The following is a 23,615-nucleotide window of genomic DNA, read 5'->3' as shown; positions in this document are numbered from 1 at the left end:
CGCTAATTCCTGCTATCAGCTGTTTCCTGTTTATCCACTGCCAGTGGCTCGCACGTGCGGCGTCATCAACAGCTCCTCCCACAAGTCATCAACAGCCCCTCCTGTTGCGGAAGGCCGCCTTGGTCTGTTTTGGGTTCCACCAATATGTCTACCCTACGAGGTGGAAAACTGGGCACCTCGGATCAACTCGCCAGTCCGGCTCTGTGTGTCTAAACGCTCGCAGCTTGCCGGCAAAACGGCCCAACATTCGCCGAAAATCTGGCAGTGTAAAAGGGGCTACATTCACACACACTCGCACACTGGTGNGAAGGCCGCCTTGGTCTGTTTTGGGTTCCACCAATATGTCTACCCTACGAGGTGGAAAACTGGGCACCTCGGATCAACTCGCCAGTCCGGCTCTGTGTGTCTAAACGCTCGCAGCTTGCCGGCAAAACGGCCCAACATTCGCCGAAAATCTGGCAGTGTAAAAGGGGCTACATTCACACACACTCGCACACTGGTGGAACAGCCAAGAGCAATTTTGGGTTCAGTAACTGCCCAAGATACTTCAACATGTGGACATGGGAGCTGCTCACGAAACCCCGCCCCAGATTCAGGTCGTCTGCAGGTGATTGAGCACCAGCTTCTCCACAAACATGTGGTGTGAGACAGGAGAGGGGCGACCATCGCCAGGAACGGCTCTGCTCACTGACCGAGGCCGGTTATCAGGGGCCAAACGAAGATCCGCGGCACTATGGTATCATTACATCTAGGCAGGATTCTGACTTAGAGGTAGCTTCACACCATCGGCCCCTCAGCCAAGCACACACACCAGATGTCTGAACCTGCAGCTCCTCTTGTACTGAGCAGGGTTACTGCTGCAACAACACGTCATCAGTGGAGTAAAGTCGACCTGTCTCACCACAGTCTGAGCCCAAAGTGCACCGTATATGCACCAAAAAACAAACCCAACGCAAGAGTGAAAACTGACTGGGCAAAGAAATTCTTTAGTGACTGTGATTGTGTCCCTGACCTGCTGAACGACACGCCCTCCTGGTTCAGCACAGGTGAGCTGTGAGCAGACAGCTGATTGTTATACTGTGTGTAATCAGCTTTAAGTGAGGTGATACTATCAGCTGTGTGTGTGTGTGTGTGTGTGTGTGGGGTGGGGGGGGGGTGGGGGGGGGGGGGGCTTATGTAAATGCCAGATCTGATTTCACCCGCAGGCTGCCTTCTGCACAACAAACACAGGAAGTTGGATGAGAATACGAGCTGAAGCCTAACTGTATCTGCTCTGGTCCAGAGGGACGGACGATGACATCACTAACATTAAGTTACAGTGGTCAGAGTGTCCACGTGGTCCCAGTGATCAGTGCACAGATCCTGCCTGGTGTCTGGCTGCTAATGTGATGCAGAGTGAGTGGGCGAGGTTATTATTTAACCTTTATGTTTCCAGTAAAGCCTGATGTTCCACCCTGGGTCATACTGTTCAAACTGGGAGCGGCCCAGTATAACCACCACTGTAATCTGATCACTCCAGACCACTTACTGACGTGGTCTGAGACGTATTTAACCACATATAGACAAGGACTACGTCACCACTGCAGGACGTGGTTGTTGTTTTGGTGACAGCACCAGACACCCTGTAACTTCAGCCACGTCATGACAAGTTGGACAAATTGTTGGGCATCGTTTTGACCTCTGGACGGAGACATGTTGAATTCTGCTGACAGTGATATCTCCAGCTGTTTGGATACAACCGCTAACATGATTAGCAAGCATGCTAGGGAGCAGCTAGCAAAAGTGTGGGGGTAACATTTGTGCACAGGGCCGTTGACCCCCTAGGGAGCTCGGAGTAGAGCCGATGCTCCTTTGTGTTGAGGTGGTTCAACATCTGATCAGGATCCTCCTGGGCGCCTCCCGTTAGAGGTATTTCAGGCACGTCCCACTGGTAGGAGGCCCCGGGGCAGACCCAGAACACACTGGAGGGACTATATATCTCATCTGGCCTGGGAACACCTCATGGTCCCTAAGGAGGAGCTGGAAAGTGTTGCTGGGCAAAGGGACGTCTGGGATGCTTTGCTTGGCCTGCTGCACCTGAGACCTGCCCTGTATAAGAAGATGAAAATGGATGGATCCTCTTCATAGACCCAATTTGTCTGAGTTCCACAGGTTCCACTTTGTTTGGGGGTCCAGAAGTGTTCTCAGTCTGGGGAGATTTGAAGTGCGTTCTAGTGGAATCCGAGATGGTTTCTAGGACTTGAGCAAAGGTCGAAGAGTCTCTGTTGGGTCCTGAAGGTGTGTCTGGGAGTTGTGTTAGATTTAAGTGTCTTTGACGAGGTCCAGGATTCTAGAGAGATGTTCTAGAGCTGCCTGATGAGGTGAGAACACAGAAAGTGGATACAGTCTATGGGGAGGTTGTGGAATTTTTGGTGATCCATGGTTTCCCAGGTGTTGCACAAGCACCGGTATGTCCTCTTGACCCCTGAGGCAGTTTCAGGATCTCCAAAGTGTGAGGGGCCGGTCTGTCTTCCTGCAGACTGCACCAGCAGGTCGAGGGCCTCAGTCCAGCCAGACTTTGTGTTTACGAGCCGGATGCAAATATCCAGGTGGACGTTGTGGTCTGGGTCCGGGTGTTGAGGCCATCCTGCGTCACACCTCACCAGTTCATCTCCTCACTGGAGCTCACAAACCGTCCTCTGTCAGCCTCCAGTCTAACTCATCACATTACAGAGGAATTCAGCTGACTTGGGTCGAGCGCTGAGGAATGTGGGACGAGCTGTGTTTATAAAAGACTTAAACACAGTGCAGGGTATCGTCCGACCTCGCTGCTCAGCAACGCAACAATAAATAACACACAAACATGTGGACAGAAGGATGAACCCTGTCTCTGTTGAGACACAATCAGCTGTTCACAGTGAGATGGTCGAGGGTGTTTGACCTCTTTGTTTTTGTATGTAAATCTAAGACCTGGACCTACGTCTTCAGCTGAGTCACTCTTTCTGTTAAACACCCTCAGGTATGAATGGAATTTAAATAACACTCTGAGAACTAATATTTATCATGCTGCTTAACTACCAGGATTTAAACCCTTACTTAAAGACGTTTATTCTACTGAATGGTTTCGTAGATTCACAGATTGTATCCTGAAGCTGTCGCTCAGATTCAAAGATATTCGACAAAGACATTTTATTTGAGCTCCAAACATTTGGTGTCAACAAAAAACCTTCAGGGTCAGAATGTTTTCAGAGGCAGCACTCAGTTCCTTCGTTCTTTGAGTGCGTTCGAAGGCTTTCTAGAGTTCGTCTTTCTGGATGTTATCCAAGTTCGTCTCCGCAGGTTTCAGATCATGTTTCCACCAAATGCAGGTGGATTTTATTGACCTACCTGCCATGGTGTTGGATACATTTAACAAGTGACGTGAGCTTGTCTTCCTTGTCTTCCATGAAAAAGTCGACTCAATCACGGGGCGCTCTACTTCAGTAGTGTAGTGTGTCCTCACTGCATCGTCTCGACCAATCAGAGTGAGGTTTTTCTTCCTTGTCTTCTTGTTTGTGTTTACTGGCAGACCACAAACCAACTGCCGTAAAAGAAGGCGAAGAAGAAGATTCCCAACTATATTTCTGCATCGAATCGACGCCGTACCTAAGGCGTAGCCTGACATGCACCTCCCTAGAGATGTAACAACACGTTGCGGCGATGCAGACTGTTCATTTTTGTAAGTCTGATTAAACGGAGTGGCCGATGTCACCGAGCCCACGCACGAGGAGACAACTCCAGTTCATGAACGAAAAATAGTAATAAATAGTATAAATGATGTGGTGATCTTAAACCTCAGGAGGTCAGTGAAGGGGTCGCAGGAGTCCTTCAGGAGGTGCTGATGGTTTCTGATGGTCAGACTCCTGAGAGGGACTGGTTGTGTCGGAGGGGTTTTCCAGGACAGTGAGGGCTTTCAGAGAGCTCCTCGGGAGTTTCCAGGCCTCCTTGTTGAGCTGTATCTGTGTTAAAGTGTGTGTGTTTGGTAACAGGACACAGTTTGTGGGTCTTGACTAATTGATTAGAAAGTTGCTGCTGTCACAAGAGAAGCGTCTCTGACTTTGACCTCCACTTGTGTGTAATATCATACAGCGGTGGAGCTGCTCTCCTGTTTTCAGACTGCTGAAAACCTGCCTGATAGATTTTAAATATAACAACAGTCAGCTTTCTGCTGTCCTCCTGGGCTTCCTACAGATGTACATTTTCATCAGGTCAGCGTCAGGTCGACCACAGACGAACTCCAGAAGAGATGCGTGACATCAGACAGATATAAATTAATAATGTTGCTGTAGTCACAGCTGCGTCTGCAGCCTGACGTCTGGCGTCGTTTTATTCATCATGATCCCGTTATTAAAAACACGCGTGAAACTCTTCGCTGACGTCAGAATGTTTTGTGTTGAGAGTGTGTGTGCAGGACCGGCAGGTTAAACTGCATTCATCTATAATAACTCACACACACACGCACACTCAGCAGGAGCTGGTGGCGTCAGTGTGGGAAGCTGTGAATGTTGCTGGTGGTGTGAGGCGATGTCAGAGAGAGCATCTGTTTGTACGGGAGAAACAGAGAGAGTTATAAAGGTGTGAAAAGAGGACGAGTGTGAGAGCAGCGAGCGTCTGTGTGGATTCACACACACATTTGTTTTTCCACGACTGCAACCGTCCTCCATCTTTCCTTCCTCCCGCCCACTTCCCTCACTCGCTTGTTTCTCCCAGTTTCTATTTCCTGCTGTTGAAGAACACGACTCATGTTCTTGTTCTGTTTTTATAGACACCTGAACATTATGATCGGGGCAGATTTCTGAAAGTATCAGAGATTCACTTTTTATATTAATCAAAAGTTTAGAGGTAAAAATGCAAAAAATAAAAAATAATTACAGTTGCAAGTTACAAAAGTCTGGATTTAAAAATTGCTGATTTTCTTAGATCATTAGTTAAAAGTAAAGCTGCAATTTATTAATCAATTTTTTTGTCAATTATTGAATTAATTGCAAACTAATTTGATAATCGATTAACTAGTTTGAGCTTATTTTTTTAGGAATTTTTAGGAAAAAAGTCTGAATTTTCTGATTTCAGCTTCTTAAATGTGAATATTCTCCTCTACATTTTTTATAATTTTTATTTATAGATTTATTTTTATTTCATTTGTTTCACAAACATTAACAGAAAACAAAAGGGAATCAAAAATATAAAAAGTGCATGTGAGGGTAGAAACCTGTACAGGCTTAGACATAGAATTGATAAAAAACAAACAAACAAAATTATCAATACCTTTATTATTTATATAAGTATACAGTTAAAATTGAAATATAAATGACCTGTTATACTAACAGCACGAACATTTGCTAAGAGTGATCAATACTGTTGTAATCAAATGATTTTGACAGAAGAACATTTCTGAGTTTTTAATTTATTTAGTTATTTATTAAAGAAAAGGGACAGTGTGAATTAATCAACATTTTAACTAATGTGAAAGGTTAGTTTTCATCATCAGTCCCTTCACCAGCTGTGAAAAGGCACCCAGGAAAAATTAAAAACAACAATAAAATACAGCGGCCTGTTTTTGTACAAAGACTCAGAAGAATCCAGGAAATTAATGTTTTTATTCCACGATATCCGACAGAAAACTGACCGCGGGATGTTTTATATAAAGGAAGATGATTTTAAACCGTCCAGTTGTGAATTTATGGAATTTATGAACAAAATAATATCGAAAACTACAAGATGATTCTGTAATCTCATATTTCACTTACAAAGACAAATGTAGACGTTGGATTTTGGTCACAGTCATCTGTCGTTAGGTTTCTGTGTCAAACTGAAGTTTCGATGTCTAATGACGCTGGTGGCTGCTGGGATGGATTCATCTAACTCACTCTAATAACATCAAACCTCTCTCTGCACGAGACTACACATAAACTTTATACGTGCGTGCAGAGCTTGATTAATTCCTTGAATTTGGTTAGAATGACCTTTTAAAGGTCTTAAAAAGCCTTAAATCTAAGTGTCTGATACTTGTAGAAATCCTTAAAGAATCTGTAACCCACACCACGATCTGTCCTTGAACCTAAACCACTCATTTTGCTTGTAAGAAAAACCACAGCAGATCAGAAGGGTTTTATTTCTGCCCAGTTTTGGAAGGCACAGAGGCACAATGTGGCCCCGCTGTCTGGAGCGTCGGACAGGAAATAGCTTCTCCGTGTTGTCGTGGACGGCAGAGACATTTTTAGTCCTGGGTGTTGTGTCGGAGCCTGTGGACTGAGCCGGAGGCAGAGAATAGTCTGAACACGGCCGCCTTCGTCTTCTGCTCACAGCAGATGATGTTGTTGTGATGCACGTCTTTTATCAGCGTCACATGAATTAATGTTCACGTTTAAAATGTGTGTGTGACGAGCAGACGGTGACATGAACTGGGTCACAGTGTTGAAGCCTGGTTGACTCTGAGCTGGATGTGACCACAGCGGGTCGATAGCTGCAGCCTGCAGGCAGAGAGTCTGTGTGTGTGTGTGTGTGCGTGTGTGTGTGCATGTGTGTGTGTGTGTGTGTGTGTGTGTGTGTGTGTGTGTGTGGTTATCAGATGTTATCAAATGAAACTCCTTGAACAATCAGTGTGACCTTGAGCAGAACCGATGTCTTTTGAAATCATGAATGTATCTGACTGAACCAATCAGCAGCCTCCACAAGTGTGTGAAGCTGCAGTTTCTCTAACAGCCACAAGGTGGCGTTTCCATTCTGATAAGTGCCGTCTCTCCTCGTCTGTCAATAACTTCCTCTCATGTGCACCTTGTTGGGAGATGTCCAGTTGAGTTGTATCTGCATCAATGTGCAGTCTGTAACTGGTTGGTCGCCCTCGGCTCTTCCTGAGTCAGTGATGTCTGGCAGCAGAAGAGAGGCAGTGACAACACGTCAGCAAACATTAAAGAGAAACTGCAGGCCTCAAACATCACTCTGAGCAGTCGGTGGACGACAACACAGACGCTACAGTCATGTCGTCTCAGGGCTGTAACTCTGCTACATGACAGGAATGATAATGAAAAGTCTGGACGGCCTTAAAAAGTTAAAGAATATCCATGAACAGGGAAAAGACCCAAACAGACAGAGGCAAACCTTTAAGAGGAAACAGTCTGGAAGTACTCAGATAACTGTTGTATAGTTCAGTAAAGGCAGGCGTAGCCATGATAATGTGTTCCCCTGAAACCCCCAAAAATCCAGGAATAATGATTGATTGGCTTGCAATATTGTTATAATGTCAGCGTCCAAAGGCAGGAATCAACCCTGAAAAGTAAGGAATAATTTGAGAAGGCAGAAAGAGCTCAGTGATTTAAAAATGAGTTTGAAAAGTCTGAAAAATAATTCTGAAATCTGATTCCCATTAAAAACAAAGAATCTCAATAAAAAGTCTCTAAAAACCCTGAAAAGTTTTTATACAACTAAAAAATTGTTAATAACTTTGGAAAGTCTTTAGAATTCCCCCAAAGTGTCAGATATCCCCAAAAGTCTTCATTATTCGTAACTACTTGGGTTATTAAAGAATTTCCTGGACATGAAAGACTTTTCATGGTTTTTGGGAAAATTAAAGACTTTTGGAGATATAAAGAATTTTTGATAATTCCAAAGAGTTTTCGGGTACATTTAAGGCTTATTGGAATATTACAGACTTTTCAGGAATATCCAGTCTTTGATGTTCCTGAAAAATGTTTTAATAACCCTAAAAATTTGTTAATAACACAGAAAAGTCTTTAACAGCCATAACTCGTCTTTAGAATTCATCAAAGTTTCAAATATTTTCATAAAGTCTTTATTATTCTTCACTACTTAAAGACTTTAAATGGTTCAAGACTCTAAATGAATATAAAGACTTTTTCGGGAACAAGAAAGACTTGTTGTGGTCATGAAAACGTTTTTGGGATTATTTAAGAAGTTTGAGGATTTCAAAGATTTATGAGAATATTACAGACTGCTCAGGAATTTCCAGTCTTTAATAAACCCAAAAAGTCTTTAAAAACCTTGAAAATTCTTTATAATTAAGTTAGTTATGTCTTTATTATTCTTAACCACTGGGTTTTATTTAATTCTTTTCCTGGCTTTAAAGACTTTGTACAGTTATTAAAGAATTTTCAAGGTTATATAAGACTTTTGGGGGTTATTATTCCAGACATGAAAGACTTGTCACGCTTCAAGACTCATCGCGAATGTTAACGATTCAGAAGTTCTGAATAACGTCAGTTCCTGTTTTCATATTCACTGAAGTGTAACTGGACGACTTCGTCTCCACGAGCAGTCGAACAGGCTGCAGATGTTTCAGGTTGAAGCTAACCAGACTGTGTTTCTCTGGGTTTCAGGACTGCTTTGAAGATGCCTACGACCGAATACCTGCGTGAGTGCACACACACACACACACACACTCACACACACTTACACACATGTCTGGTGTGTTTGGGTTTTATAGACACTGAGTCATTTCCTGTCAACTTCCTGTTTCTTTCTGTCTGTTTCACTTTTACTCACTTCCTGTGCTGACTGGTGGATTTATCTTCTGTCTGTCTGTCTGTCTGTCTGTCTGTGTGTGTGTCTGTCTGTCTGTCTGTCTGTCTGTCTCTGTCTGTGTGTGTGTGTGTGTGTGTGTGTGTGTGTGTGTGTGTGCAGGGCGTGTCAGATGGACCTGCAGACCGCCATCCAGGAGACTCAGTGTGCTCTCAATCTGGTCCTCAACAACAAGTTCTCTGAAGCCCTGGACCTCCTCAAACCATGGTAACCACGGCAACACATCTGTGTGTGTGTGCATGTGTGCATTGAGTTACACACACCAGTGTGGTTATCGTAAACTAAAATAAGCGGTGAAAAATACTTTCTTAAACCAAAACTGAATAAAAATGATGTTATTTAAACTAATACAAATAAAATAAATAAAAACGTAAATTCATTTCACTTTTAGTTTTTTAAAATATCACGACCAAAGATTTGACTTTATTTCTCCTGCTGCACATTGTTCTGTGTTCTGTAATCTCTGCTCGTAAGATGCCAATATTTATTGCGTAGCTGCATCTGAATAATGGACCTTAACGTGACAGACAGGCCGAGGGCTGACGGATCAGGAGGGTTTCCTTCTGTCTCGTACAAATCACCATCTTAAAAGTCGAACAGTCTCTTCCATATATTTGCTCTGAATTTAATCTCAAAAACACGGAACAAAGTTCATCCAGTTCAATGAGTTATGGGACGGTTGGTAACCTTATGTTGTGTTCACACCGGGCACAAATAAAACAAACGTGTGTGTGTGTGTGTGTGTGTGTGTGTGTGTGTGTGTGTGTGCAGGTGGAGGGACAGTATGTACCATGCGTTGGGTTACAGCAGCATCCTGGTGATGCAGGCGACGATGACCTTCGAACACAGGGACATCCAGGCTGCCATGGCAACCATCAAGGAGGCGCTACATACCTGTCAGAGGTGAGAAAATGTTGTGTTGACATGAAACATGGTTCATCATTCATGTTCCCCTCAGGATAAACTGATCCTCTGACTCTTCATCTGGCGCCATCATCAGGTCAAAGTTGAATGTGTCCAATATTTACCCATGCTACGACAAAAGAAACTATGGCACAAACACGTAATTAAAGTTCAGTTCACTGAGGAATTTCATCAGGAGCAGCCCAAATACAGACGTGAATTTGCACTGGGATGTTCAAACTTTCACATTTTTATTTCCCTTCAGACCAGAGCTGCTGCTGCTGGAAGATTTTCACTGCTGTTTCAATAAGATTATAAATCATAAATGAACGTAGTGACAAAACTGTCGGTATTTTTATGGTGCTTCACCTTTAATGGATAAACGACAATATAACAGGAGTGTGTCTTTTTTTCTGCAGGTTCAGGAAGAAGAACTCAGTAGTCGGATCTCTGTCCAGTCTGATCAGCAAGCAGTCCAACCTGCAGGAAGGTACGTGAACACATGTCCCGCCCACACACAGTTTGATTGACAGTAGAGGTCTGCAGGAAGTGCAGCTCTGAAAATATGAAATAAAAACAGAAGCAGCAGGAAGTCACTGTGCTGTTTGTTTGTAGAGGAGATGCACGCAGAGATCTGCTACGCTGAGTGTCTGCTGCAGAAAGCCACGTTGACGTTTGTACAGGTCAGAGCTGTCTGTCTGTCTGTCTGTCTGTCTGTCTGTCTGTCTAAGTATCACAATGACAACGGGGCACTGTCTCGTTTTGATGATAATTTAAGATTCAAAGCAAAGTTATGGTCACAGTCTGTGCAGCAGAGGCTGACATATGCTGAATTTCAGTCTCTTCTCTGGGTCAATCTCCGAAAGCATTGAATCCTTCATATCCCATAATGCAACTGGTTGGCGTCTCTGTCATTAGACCCTCCCTACCTGGTAAACAGTGACATCTTACACAACCCCAAACTTCCACTTCCACTATCAGAATACATCTTTAGACATAATTTGGCATTTACCAAGTGATAACGCAACACATCCAGGGAAACAAGGTAACTCTGCTAACAATGGGGCTAATGAGGCTGTGAGCTAATTTAACACTCTTTGTCTTTCTGCGTATCTTTCAGGATGAAAACATGATCAGTTTTATTAAAGGAGGCATCAAGATTCGAACAAGCTACCAAATCTACAAGTGAGTGTTTCAAATGACCAGTGACCGTGAGACATCATTTACGTGATTAAAAGGACACTGCGTTAACGTGGAGCTCGTGTTTGGATGGAAAAATGCAACATTCAACATTGTAAATAAAGTCTGGATTCTTTCCTAATCGTGTCGTCATGTTTCCTGTCACCCAACAGGGATTGTCAGAATGTGCTGAACGTCACTCAGGACCCGACCAGCCAGTCAGATTCATTCAAACAGTTTGAGGGCGGAGTCAGGCTGGGCATTGGATCCTTCAACCTGGTGGGTGTTCACTGGTTTGTCCCAGATGGGAGGAGTTCAACTGACTAAACTGACTTCCAGACGTCTTTTCTAAGCTTTCTGTCACGTATTGTTCTATAACATTTTGTAGCAGTGACAGTCACAGTGTTTACTTACATCACAGGTTTAAAAATGACCGGTCATTGATTCAGTGAGTGAGGGTATCACATTAACACTCCCATTATCTTTCATTTCATCTGCCACAATTAGGCGTATGTCATCAGCATATTGGCGAACCAGAACTAAATAGACACAGTATAAAGTAGGCATATTGATCTATTGACACTGTCATGATTTAATGGTTTATTTCATGATGATTTAATCATGTTTTCTGTTTCTGGCTTTCAGATGTTGTCTCTCCTCCCTCAGAGGATTCTGAGGTTGTTGGAGTTCATCGGATTCTCAGGAAACAGGGTCAGTGCAGCTCCTTTAAAGTGACGCTCCGGCCTGTACACCTGGAAGGCAGCAGTGAGAATGTCTTGTTTTGTAACAGTTAATGATAACCCTGTCTGTCTGTCTGTCTGTCTGTCTGTCTGTCTGCAGGGGTTTGGTTTGTCTCAGCTGAGAGAGGGAGCCTCCAGCCACAGTCTGCGGTCGATCCTCTGCGCTCTGACTCTGCTCTTCTACAACACATACGTGTCACTGATACTCGGTATGAAAACGTAAACACACATTTAACATTTTTACAGATACAGAACATTTTAACTGTGTGTGTGCAGGACAGTAAAGATAATGGTGTCGATGTTGTGTTTGATCAGGAACTGGAGAGGGGAACCTGGTGGAGGCTGAAGCTCTGCTGGAGCCGTACCAACAGAAATATCCCAAAGTAAGACGACCACACACACAAGGTGTCAATCTGTAGGAAATATAAAACATTCAGCCTTGTGATTCATGTTTAAACTCACCGAAAACCCTGAAATAAAAAGTTATGCATTAATCAGTTGATGAAGTACAAACTGATAAACTAAAAACTACTTCCTGTTTGTGTTTCTTTCAGGGCTCCATCATTCTCTTCTACTCAGCTCGTATCTCCGCACTGCGAGGAAACTTCGAGAAGGTCTGAAACACACAATTTTTACTTTTATCTTTATATTTATATATCTATAGATCTTTTTATATTTATTTACTTGGTACCTTTATGTAATATATTCCCTAACCCCGACACGTAACCTTGACCTAAACCTAATTAGACCTTCAGTGAAGTCTGAATCCTCAAACAGACCTTTTAAGAAGTGACAACCTTTTCTCAAGAAAGTATTCACTTTCCAAAACTGTCTTCATCTTCCCAAAGTGTCTTAATTTTTCAGATGATGTCTTTTTTCCCAGAGGTTTTCACTTAAGTGTTTATGTCCTCATTTTCAAGATATTCCAAATTTCTATTTTTCAAAATTTGCCAACAATGTCCTCATTCTCCAAAACTGTCTTCATCTTCTAAAGATGTCCTGATTTTTTCAAAGACATCTTTTATTCTTTTTATTCTTTTATTCTTTATTCTTCTTCTTTTTACAATTCTTTTTCGTTTTCACTTTTGTGCTTATGTCCTCAATTTCCAACATTTTCTACATTTGTACTTTCCAAAATTTTCCAGTAATGTCCTCGTTTATTATTCGTTAATTTTTCAAAGATGTCATTATTTTTTTGTTTTTTCTTCTGTTTGTCCTTGCTTTCAAAAATGTAAAACAATTCTACTTTCCAAGATTTTCCAAAAAAAAATGCCCTTATTCTCCAAAACTGTCTCCATCTTCCAAAAAATGTCTTAAATTTCCAAAGATGTTTTATTTTTCAAACAGTTTTTCACTTTTGTGTTTATGTCCTCAATTTCCAATATTTTCCAAACGTCTACTTTCCAGAATTTTTCAAAAATGTTCTCATTCTCCGAAAGTGCTCCCACTTTCCAAAAATGTCCTCACAATACTAAATGTCCTTATTCACAAAAAAAGTTTTTTTTCTCCAAAAGTGGCTTCATTTTCTAAACATACCAAAAATGTCCAAACTCTCCAAAACTTTCAAAACCTTTCAACTCCAGTTGGTCCTGACTCCGGGAGTTAAAGACTCGTACGTAGCTTTTGGCTCTGTCAGTTACACAAAGAAGTGAAATTCTGATATATGAAGAATTTGTCATGAATTTGAAGTTTAAATAATTCCCTTACTGTGATTCCTCCCATCACCTGAGTTTCCCTCTGATATCTGTCCTCTCCCAACAAACCTGAACAGCTCAGTGTCAATATATAGAACACACTGTGTGTTTCAGGCGCGGGCGAAGTACGAGGAGTGTATCAGCAGCCAGCAGGAGTGGAAGCAGATTCACCACCTGTGTTACTGGGAGCTGATGTGGACTCACTCCTACCAGCAGGAGTGGCAGCAGGCGTACCACTACGCTGACCTGCTGTGCAAGGAGAGCCGCTGGTCCAAGGTAAACTCATAATGTATGATTTCATCTGGAAAAGAAAATTGTAACTGTTCAGGTCCAGTTCGAAAACATTTATCCTCCCAAGTCATTTTGTCCCTTGAATCCTAAGTTTTAGTGCCCGGTGTTCCAGTCGTGCTAGATTGACTATAAATATCTGAAAACAAAGAAAATGAGGCTTAATTTTGAAATTAATTCCAGAAACAGTTTGACTTTTATTTATGGATTTATTGAAAAGCTGAATGGTTGATTGAGATTTCTCATGATCTGTGTTGAAGAAGACTTTTGTTGATTAATTTGATAATATTTTCTGTGAGGTTTTAATGGAGACAAACATCCTTTTGAGTGAGTCATTACAAAATCTGTTTCATAATATGTTTTGATCTTCAAGAAATGATCTTGCATGAATGCATCCATCTGTGGAAGGAGAATAATTTGGGAGGAGTTTGAGTTGATCCATAAACCATAGAAATCCTGTGACTGTGAGCTCATTCAGAACGATGAACATTAAATCCTATCTTTATTTTTTTAGGATAGATATCTGTTGGGTCTCTGTAAATTAAGAGTACGTTCTAAACCTGCCCTGTGTGAAGTGTCCTATGATAAAATTTGTTTTATATTTGAGGCAACATGATAAATTTAACTCACCTTTTTACCCTCTCCAGGCTATCTATGTTTACCAGAAGGCGGCCATCCTCAGTATGATGTCACAGGAGGAAGTGAAGAAGACAGGGGAGGACATCATGGAGCTCTTTAGGTCAGTCCAGGGCCTCCAGGGCTCTGCACCAGTCACATGACTGAAAACTATGAATAGGAATTCATTACAAAGTGTATTTATTTGTGTATTTGTGTGTACAGGCAGGTGGAGGGGCTGAAACAGCGCCTGGCAGGGAAGTCGATCCCAACGGAGAAATTTGCAGTGAGGAAGTCCAGACGCTACAAAGCTGCTAACCCCGTCCCCCTGGTCATCCCCGCACTGGTATACTCACACACACGCCTGCACTAATGTTTTTAATTTTAGGATGTTGAAAATGAAATTCAGAGTCTTTTTAAATAAGCTGTGTCTATCAGAAAGCTTTGATTGACATGTATTTAATGTACTCTGAGCAAACTCTTAGTTTAAAGTAAAATTTGGTGACATTTTCACTCTGTAGGAGATGATGTACGTTTGGAACGGTTTCACCATCGTCGGAAAAAGAGCCGACAGCACCGAGGCCCTGCTGGTTACCATAGAGAAGGCTGAAGAGCAGCTTCGCAACGACCCCAGTAGGTTCAAAATAACATTGCTGCTGGCAGCACTAATGCTAACACCTTTTACTCTGAATCCTTTATTTGGAGAGTGACACAGGGATTCCACAGGGCTCCATCCTGGGCCCACTTCTCTTTCATACTGTGTATGTAAATGACCAGAAACGTGACATGCAGCAGGATTTTTTCAGATGTACGCAGACGATGCTGTTTTATACTTATATGTTCAAGCTCTTTCTGTTGTCTCAGCACTTCCAATCTACAGCAGCATGTTTTGAATACTCATACATCTTATACTCAACATTGAAAAAGCTGTCAGATTGCATTTCGTCCAGGACTCAGGAGTACATACATTAAATTTAAATATCAATGGACACATTTGAGAAACAGGTTTCTGTAGCTAAATATCACAGTCAGGATGAGCCTTGTCTTTTACCACACTGCTGCTAAGATCCAACCAAAAAACATGACATATGTATCTGGTGCAGATCCATCAGAGTTTCATCCCGATGACAGCTGCCTGGTCCAGATGTTGAAGGGACTCAGTCTCAAACACCTGGGCAGGTTATTGCAGGCTGAGCTGTGCTTCACGCAGGTCCTGTCCAGGTAACACACACACACACACACACACACACGAGGACATGCAGTTCATGCACCGTGTGTCGTTATCTTCTGGAGGTGTGAGAGAGATAAGATAAACTGTCCTATCTGTGTGTTTTCAGTGAGAACCGTATCAGATACGATCACTACCTGATTCCCTTCACTCTCTATGAGTTGGGTCTGCTGTATAAACAACAGGGAGACTTCACCAAGGCCACCACGTACATCGAAAATGCCAAGTGAGTTCTCCGTATACATGTACTTATAAACTGTACTTCATAATATACCTAATGTACCTCTATATAACTGTATAGCTTTATATACCTTTGTTTATTTTCATGTGCTTTGATGTGCCTTACCTCCAGTAATATCTCAATACATTTATACACTTTTAATACAGCTCTGTTTACTTGCATAATATACCTTTATATCTTTTTATACCGCTGTATACCATGAATAGCCTTTATACATCTTTATATAATTTCATATACAGTACAGGCCAAAAGTTTGGACACACCTTCTCATTCAATGCGTTTTCTTTATTTTCATGACTATTTACATTGTAGATTCTCACTGAAGGCATCAAAACTATGAATGAACACATGTGGAGTTATGTACTTAACAAAAAAAGGTGAAATAACTGAAAACATGTTTTATATTCTAGTTTCTTCAAAATAGCCACCCTTTGCTCTGATTACTGCTTTGCACACTCTTGGCATTCTCTCGATGAGCTTCAAGAGGTAGTCACCTGAAATGGTTTTCCAACAGTCTTGAAGGAGTTCCCAGAGGTGTTTAGCACTTGTTGGCCCCTTTGCCTTCACTCTGCGGTCCAGCTCACCCCAAACCATCTCGATTGGGTTCAGGTCCGGTGACTGTGGAGGCCAGGTCATCTGCCGCAGCACTCCATCACTCTCCTTCTTGGTCAAATAGCCCTTACACAGCCTGGAGGTGTGTTTGGGGTCATTGTCCTGTTGAAAAATAAATGATCGTCCAACTAAACGCAAACCGGATGGGATGGCATGTCGCTGCAGGATGCTGTGGTAGCCATGCTGGTTCAGTGTGCCTTCAATTTTGAATAAATCCCCAACAGTGTCACCAGCAAAACACCCCCACACCATCACACCTCCTCCTCCATGCTTCACAGTGGGAACCAGGCATGTGGAATCCATCCGTTCACCTTTTCTGCGTCTCACAAAGACACGGCGGTTGGAACCAAAGATCTCAAATTTGGACTCATCAGACCAAAGCACAGATTTCCACTGGTCTAATGTCCATTCCTTGTGTTTCTTGGCCCAAACAAATCTCTTCTGCTTGTTGCCTCTCCTTAGCAGTGGTTTCCTAGCAGCTATTTGACCATGAAGGCCTGATTCGCGCAGTCTCCTCTTAACAGTTGTTCTAGAGATGGGTCTGCTGCTAGAACTCTGTGTGGCATTCATCTGGTCTCTGATCTGAGCTGCTGTTAACTTGCGATTTCTGAGGCTGGTGACTCGGATGAACTTATCCTCAGAAGCAGAGGTGACTCTTGGTCTTCCTTTCCTGGGTCGGTCCTCATGTGTGCCAGTTTCGTTGTAGCGCTTGATGGTTTTTGCGACTCCACTTGGGGACACATTTAAAGTTTTTGCAATTTTCCGGACTGACTGACCTTCATTTCTTAAAGTAATGATGGCCACTCGTTTTTCTTTAGTTAGCTGATTGGTTCTTGCCATAATATGAATTTTAACAGTTGTCCAATAGGGCTGTCGGCTGTGTATTAACCTGACTTCTGCACAACACAACTGATGGTCCCAACCCCATTGATAAAGCAAGAAATTCCACTAATTAACCCTGATAAGGCACACCTGTGAAGTGGAAACCATTTCAGGTGACTACCTCTTGAAGCTCATCGAGAGAATGCCAAGAGTGTGCAAAGCAGTAATCAGAGCAAAGGGTGGCTATTTTGAAGAAACTAGAATATAAAACATGTTTTCAGTTATTTCACCTTTTTTTGTTAAGTACATAACTCCACATGTGTTCATTCATAGTTTTGATGCCTTCAGTGAGAATCTACAATGTAAATAGTCATGAAAATAAAGAAAACGCATTGAATGAGAAGGTGTGTCCAAACTTTTGGCCTGTACTGTACCTTTATACACATCTGATACTTTCATATGCTTTTATTTACCTTTTAAGTTGTTTCATATACTTTTATTACACTGTAATTACTTTCATATATACTTTATTATACCTTTTTATATTTATACCTTTGTGTACCTTGAATTACCTCTACACACCTTTATACACTTTAATATACACAATGCTCTTCTTAATTCTTTCATATACCTGTACATACACTTATAAACTTCCGTATACAATTATACAACTGTATTTACCATCATATATACGTTTAATTTTTTATTTATACTTCTGTACACTTTGAATTACCTCAGTACACCTTTATATACTTTCATATACCTTGATTCACCTCTTAATACTTTTCATACACCTGTATACACATTTATAAACTTTTGTATACCTTTAAACAACTGTATTTACTTTCATACATGTATTAATATACTTCTTAATACTCTCATATTTTGCTACACACACACACACACACACACACACATATATATATACTTTAATATACCTTTAAACAGCTGTAATTACTTGCATATATAAGTTAATGTTTTTTATATTTACACCCCTGTACACCTTGAATTATCTTCATACACCTCTATACATTTTCATGTACCTTGATGTACTACTTAATTCCTTCATATACCTTTACACATATTTTTTCAATATTTAATATACCTTATATACAACTTAGGTTGTATCTTGATATGCTTCTTAATACCTTCATATACTGTTATACACATTGTACACTTTCATATAACTTTATACAACTGTATTTACTGTCATACATACCTTGATACACTTCTTGATATTTTCATATACCTCCATATACACATATTTATACTTTTATATAACTTTATACAACTGTATTTACTTTTCCTTTTAACTTAATAAACCGTTTTATTTATATATTTATACCCCTGTATACCTTGAATAACCTCTACACACCTTTATACACTTCAATATAGGCAAATGCTCTTCTTAATTATCTCCAATACCTGTATAAACTTTCATATATATGTTTTTATTTTTATATTCATGCATACCTTGAATTACCTTTATATACCTCTATACATTTACATGTACCTTGATGTACGACTGAATGACTTCATATACTTTTATACACATTTTAATACTTTCATATACAATCATATTTACCTACATATATACGTTATATTTTTGTATTTACACACCTGTACCTTGAATTACCTTTATTCACCTCTACAGACTGTCATATACTTTGATGTACTTTTAAATAGTTCAGTATACCTGTATATACATTTATACCCTTTAATATGTATTTATACACCTCATATACCTTTATACATATTTGTATTTATTTCATTTACAGTTCCTCTGTACACATGGATATATACTTTTCAGCAGTTTTTGCACCTATATAAACCCTTGTGTGTCCATTTATATGCCTATGTTCACCTCTTCTTTACACGACTCACAGTCCCTGTGTGTACTGTACCTCCACACACTGCTGTACACCTCCTCTGTGAGCCTGATACCTGTCTGACCTGCAGGTGTTTCTGATGTGAATGTGATATCTCTGGTATTTGGCCAAAGGGAAAATTCCAGGCATAACTTCAAGTGTACAAACAGCCTCAGGTTTTCTTCAAGGCGCACAGCTTCACTAGACACAAAGACAGTTCTGTTTTTTAGCTGCTTAAACCTCGACTGAGCACAGGCTCAGGTGAGTGCAGTGATACAACATTTGTGTTCTTTTATCTACAACTGTGTGCTCTTCATCAGGATGAACTACAAGGACTACTCCATGGAGTCCAGACTGCACTTCAGGATCCACGCGGCCCTCAACAGCCTCAAAGGATCACCTGTCAGCACCCCATAATACTCTACGACAACTCAGACGGCAGCTGGAAACATCAGTGTATGAATCATGAATCCAGGGATCTCCTCTCTCACTCAGCTGAAGTAAAGCGCCCCTCAGTGAAGAAGCTTGAAGGTGTCGGCCGTTCGATGTCCACCAGGACTCTCCTCTCCTCATTGCTAGCAGCCTTATCTTCTATTTAAATGTTTCCTTATTTATTTTTTCACAGTGTGCAGACAGATGAGATTATTTAAGCGCCTCCTCTCAAACAGGCTCGGGCTTCCCGTCAGCTAATACACAGCTTTAATTTGCAGACGCAGCGCCATGGTTCAATGCCAAATGTCAACTTAATCAACACGCTAAGAGTTAATGATCCTTGATCGTCCGTAAGGAGACGATAAGACACGAGGAACTTCACTCAGAGGGCTCGTTCACTCAGAGACGCTTCAGGAGACGACAGCTGCTCTTTGATGTAAAAGCACAAGATAGGAGGTTTTAGAAAAGATGCAGCAGGATCGGCCGTCACACCGAGACCGGTAACTAGTAAGAGAGGAGAGATCTGGTGAAACCAACCTGACAGATGTTTAACTGATCACTGTTCACCTCCTGCAGCTTCTGTCTGAACGAGCCCTAAAATTAAAAACTGACATCTAAACTACCAAACAAGTCATGGCCTTAAACTGCTTCTGGTTTTGTATGCACTCAGTAAACTGTATATTTTTAGGACAGAATCAAAAACACTGACAGATGAGTGTGAGGAGCAGGAAGAGACGTGTGTGTGTGTAGGAACACACAGTACATATATATATATATATGCTTTATTCTTTCTTTACTTTGCCTTTTTCTTTATGATTTTATAATAATACATCACACCACACGTGCACACAGACGTGCACACGCAATCACAGCCTTCTCACCAACCGTGGCTTATCCAAACACACACACACACAACATGATACACTCATTCCAAGCTTGCACATACTGGGCAATACGCACATTTAAAAGAGAAGCAAACAGCTGTAAACGCACACATTTAGCAGCAATATGACTCCGTGCTGTTGGTCAGTGTGTCCGTGTGTGTCCATGTTTGCACCGTCAGCTGTTTTATTTCTGTCTCATCCTTTGAGAGAGATTTTCTTAGCCTCTGATAAACGTTTGCACGACTCAAACTACACTCACTCCACATTAACTCAACCGTCTGCTGACGGAATACTGAACACTCATCTCAACAGTCGTCGTCGAGCTGCTGACGTCCAGACTGTGGGAGACGGATGGCTTTAGGGAGATGGCCTGTTTTGTTTTGTTTTGTTTTTAAGTTTTATTATATTAAGTTGTATTTTATTATTTACGATAAATTCTATAGATCAACAACAAACATGAAGAGCAGTTACTTTAGTGTCTGTTTATGGACGTAGACATTTTTAAAAAGCACAATCCATGATCTTCAGTCAACACCGTGGATACGGTTCACTTCTCATTTGGTTTCACATAGTTTGATACTATTTACTTTTACGTCAGCACAGTCTCACGATGCGTGAAATGGACACAAAGTTTTAAGAAAGCATCAAGTGGTGGTGGGCAGGAAATGTGAATATCACATGCTGGCAACATGAGAACGATGTCAGTGTGAGTTCTTTTACGAATGAAGAAAACACTTGGTTAGATTTAGGGAACAAAAAATACTTTGTTTTGTTTAGTTTAGAAAAAAAGATAATTTCAGTTAAAATAACTACGTACAGGATGTAAGTGTCATAAACGTGTGTATTTTGCATAGTTACCAATGATTATACTTTACAAAGATAGACGACATGTCTTCACTTCCTCCCAGGGTACAAAAATTAATCCAAAATATTCCAGATATGGCTGCAGCCATCTGACGTCATTTGGAGCCAGAATCGGCACGGTGGTGTCAAGTCACCGCCGTCCGACCAACACCGACTGGCACAGGCAGCTGTAGGGCAGAGCAATATGGAGAAAATCAAATATCACGATATGTTTAACCAAACACCTCGATATCAATATGGCAACAACATTGTAGGGCTGACTGTTGGTGCTCTGACCAAATATTTACACAATGAGATTTTAATAGAGATAAATAACCATCAGTAATATGGATGTAATGACTGAGTGAGTAAAGGCAGATAATAGAACGGCTACAACAGTTTGATGAGTTCAGAAAATTACATCACTTTACTTAAATGGAGCCTTGCCATATCTAAAATCTAAGACACCTCGTGATATTCAATCAATATGTTGCCCAGTCGATGATCAGTTATAACGTCAGACCTCCTCTTTATAGCATCAAATAACTCAAAACATCAGTGTGATAAGAATTATGTTTTGATCCTTTAGTTTGGCTCATGTCCCGTCCACTAACACGGAGGGAGCAGGGTTTATGACCTGTACTGCAGCCAGCCACCAGGGGGCGATCCAGATGTTTTGGCTTCACTTTTGGGGAGCTGTCATGTCGTCCATCTTTATAAACAGCCTGTTTTAGTTACATAAAGTACTCGTGTAAACTTTACATAATTACGTAAAGTCCGTAAAGTTATGTAACGTTGACTTTTGGTTTCACACAGGACACGAGCGGAAGTCTCCTGGGTGAAAGTCCATGTTTGTGTGACCCATCCACCACACCGCCCATTCATCCTGCGCCGACTGTCCCATTATTTCCATTTGACTTTTTCCACGTGACTCCAACACATTCGGCGCCCACCACCAGGTTATGCATTATTAAGACTTTGTTTCCGTTAAAAGTCTTTCTATGAGACTGTGTTGGTTACATACATGATATATTACCTCAATAAATATTTACTGTATGTCAGACTCAAACGGTACGTTAGTTTATAGCAGCTGGATTTGCGGCTTTGAAAGATGAAAATGCTTTTATCTCCAAAAAGGCAGAACAAGTTTCCCCTTTAAACATTAAATATTGAACTCAGTACATCAGATAAAACAGTGTCACATTGATTGGAGGAGTTTTGTCAGTCAGTCCCAAACAGCAGCAGAGTTCTCTTAATTTCATCTTTGCTCTATTTCAGACATCCGGAGCGAAGGACGCACTCGTCCTTGGAGTTGTGTCCAACTTGAATCAATGAGTGGTAACAATTAGCCTCCTCCCTATAACGAATGTATCAACCGAAAGACCAAATTATATACGTGTGTCTTGCTGTACGTGTCTTTTGTTTTTCATGTGTATTTTGTGCCTGTTGGGGTGTGATCTTTCTTTGTGCGTTTGTGTGATCTGAAACTTACGAACAACTGAATTCGCCAAGTGCAGAAAACATTCATTTGTGGTAAAGTCGTCCGTCTAAAAGAGATGTGGCAATAAATGTGTTGACGTCCCAGTAGTGCCCCGTACTGCAGGACGATGCTCGATCAACTGCTAATGCTAGAAAACTGCCGGTGGCTAACGCTGCTAGTTAAACAAGGTTTTGAACAAAATTTGACTCCGTGAATATTTTAGATAACGCACCAACCGTTCACGTCATCGGTTTGCTATTACGTGATTGATTTAACAAGCTGTGGCATCTTAGCATCGCACCCTTAGCTTGTGCTACGGTATTAGCATGTTGCCTGCTAAATAATATGCTAATATATTGTGCCTACTAGCATAGAATATTTTAAAATGTTAGCTCTTGACGTGTTTGCTCATGTGTGCATAATACTAGCTCGTGTTATCATTACATTCGAGTCACAGAGCTAACGTCTGTTTTTCTGGAGGACAGATTTCTTTCATTTAATGACACTTAGCACAGGTTCAAAGGTGTGTCCAAATCCGCAAGGAAATAATAAAGATATTCTGCTCACTGTGCGATAATAAAGATTATTAACCTCTCGTTGTCCAAACAAAGATGGTAGCTGGAAGTCCTTGCTTATTTTTACACATTATTGTGTATTAAAAAAGAAAAGAAATTGCAACCCAGAATACATGTTGGCTTTACCCCAAAAACACTCACTGGTCTCAAGTCCCGGTTTTACAAAACTAATGCTACACTCCTGCTTAAAGACAAACCATATCACCAGAAATTTTTTTGGCATTTTACGTTTCTGTAAGCCACAAATTTGTCACATTGTGGTGAGGTTTAGGCTCAAAAACAACTCGGTTATGGTTTGGAAAAGATCATGTTTTGGCTTAAACCACTCAAGTGTGGTGGCACAACAGTCACTGGAAAAGCAGGGACAGGGTGGTAAAAAAACACCTGGGTTCAGTGGCTCAGACCCTGCTGGGAAATGCTGCAAATAGTTGGTAAAAACAACCAGGACAGGTGGCTCAGACACCCCTGAGAAATGCTGCAAATGCTCGGTACTAACACCTGGGACAGGTGGCTCAAACGCCACAAATAGTCAGTAAAACACCCGGGATCAGTGGCTTAAACATCACTGAGGAATAATGCAAATGGTCAGTGAATTCACCCAGGGTAGATCAGGCTCAAACGCCACCAATAGTCTAAGAACACAGGACAGGTGGCTTAA

General features: G+C 41.3%; 1 protein-coding gene across 1 annotated transcript in view; it reads left to right on the top strand.

Moving 5' to 3' along the window:
* LOC126403686 (tetratricopeptide repeat protein 39B) overlaps positions 1–23,615 on the top strand; it is a 27,299-nt gene extending 3,684 nt beyond the window's left edge. The window contains exons 2-19 of the mRNA XM_050066395.1: positions 8,352–8,386; positions 8,656–8,760; positions 9,325–9,456; positions 9,876–9,946; positions 10,072–10,139; positions 10,577–10,641; positions 10,809–10,914; positions 11,281–11,346; positions 11,476–11,584; positions 11,691–11,758; positions 11,930–11,989; positions 13,184–13,345; positions 14,005–14,096; positions 14,198–14,318; positions 14,494–14,605; positions 15,076–15,193; positions 15,310–15,426; positions 19,064–23,615. Of these exons, the coding sequence (XP_049922352.1) occupies positions 8,352–8,386; positions 8,656–8,760; positions 9,325–9,456; positions 9,876–9,946; positions 10,072–10,139; positions 10,577–10,641; positions 10,809–10,914; positions 11,281–11,346; positions 11,476–11,584; positions 11,691–11,758; positions 11,930–11,989; positions 13,184–13,345; positions 14,005–14,096; positions 14,198–14,318; positions 14,494–14,605; positions 15,076–15,193; positions 15,310–15,426; positions 19,064–19,160 (1,704 nt within the window). The 3' untranslated portion in view covers positions 19,161–23,615. The remainder of the gene's footprint in view (positions 1–8,351; positions 8,387–8,655; positions 8,761–9,324; positions 9,457–9,875; positions 9,947–10,071; positions 10,140–10,576; positions 10,642–10,808; positions 10,915–11,280; positions 11,347–11,475; positions 11,585–11,690; positions 11,759–11,929; positions 11,990–13,183; positions 13,346–14,004; positions 14,097–14,197; positions 14,319–14,493; positions 14,606–15,075; positions 15,194–15,309; positions 15,427–19,063) is intronic.

Source organism: Epinephelus moara, chromosome 17 (genome assembly GCF_006386435.1).
Source record: "Epinephelus moara isolate mb chromosome 17, YSFRI_EMoa_1.0, whole genome shotgun sequence".
NCBI lineage: Eukaryota > Metazoa > Chordata > Actinopteri > Perciformes > Serranidae > Epinephelus > Epinephelus moara.
The sequence above is the reverse complement of the archived record's forward strand: the minus strand, read 5'-3'. Positions and strand labels throughout refer to the sequence as shown.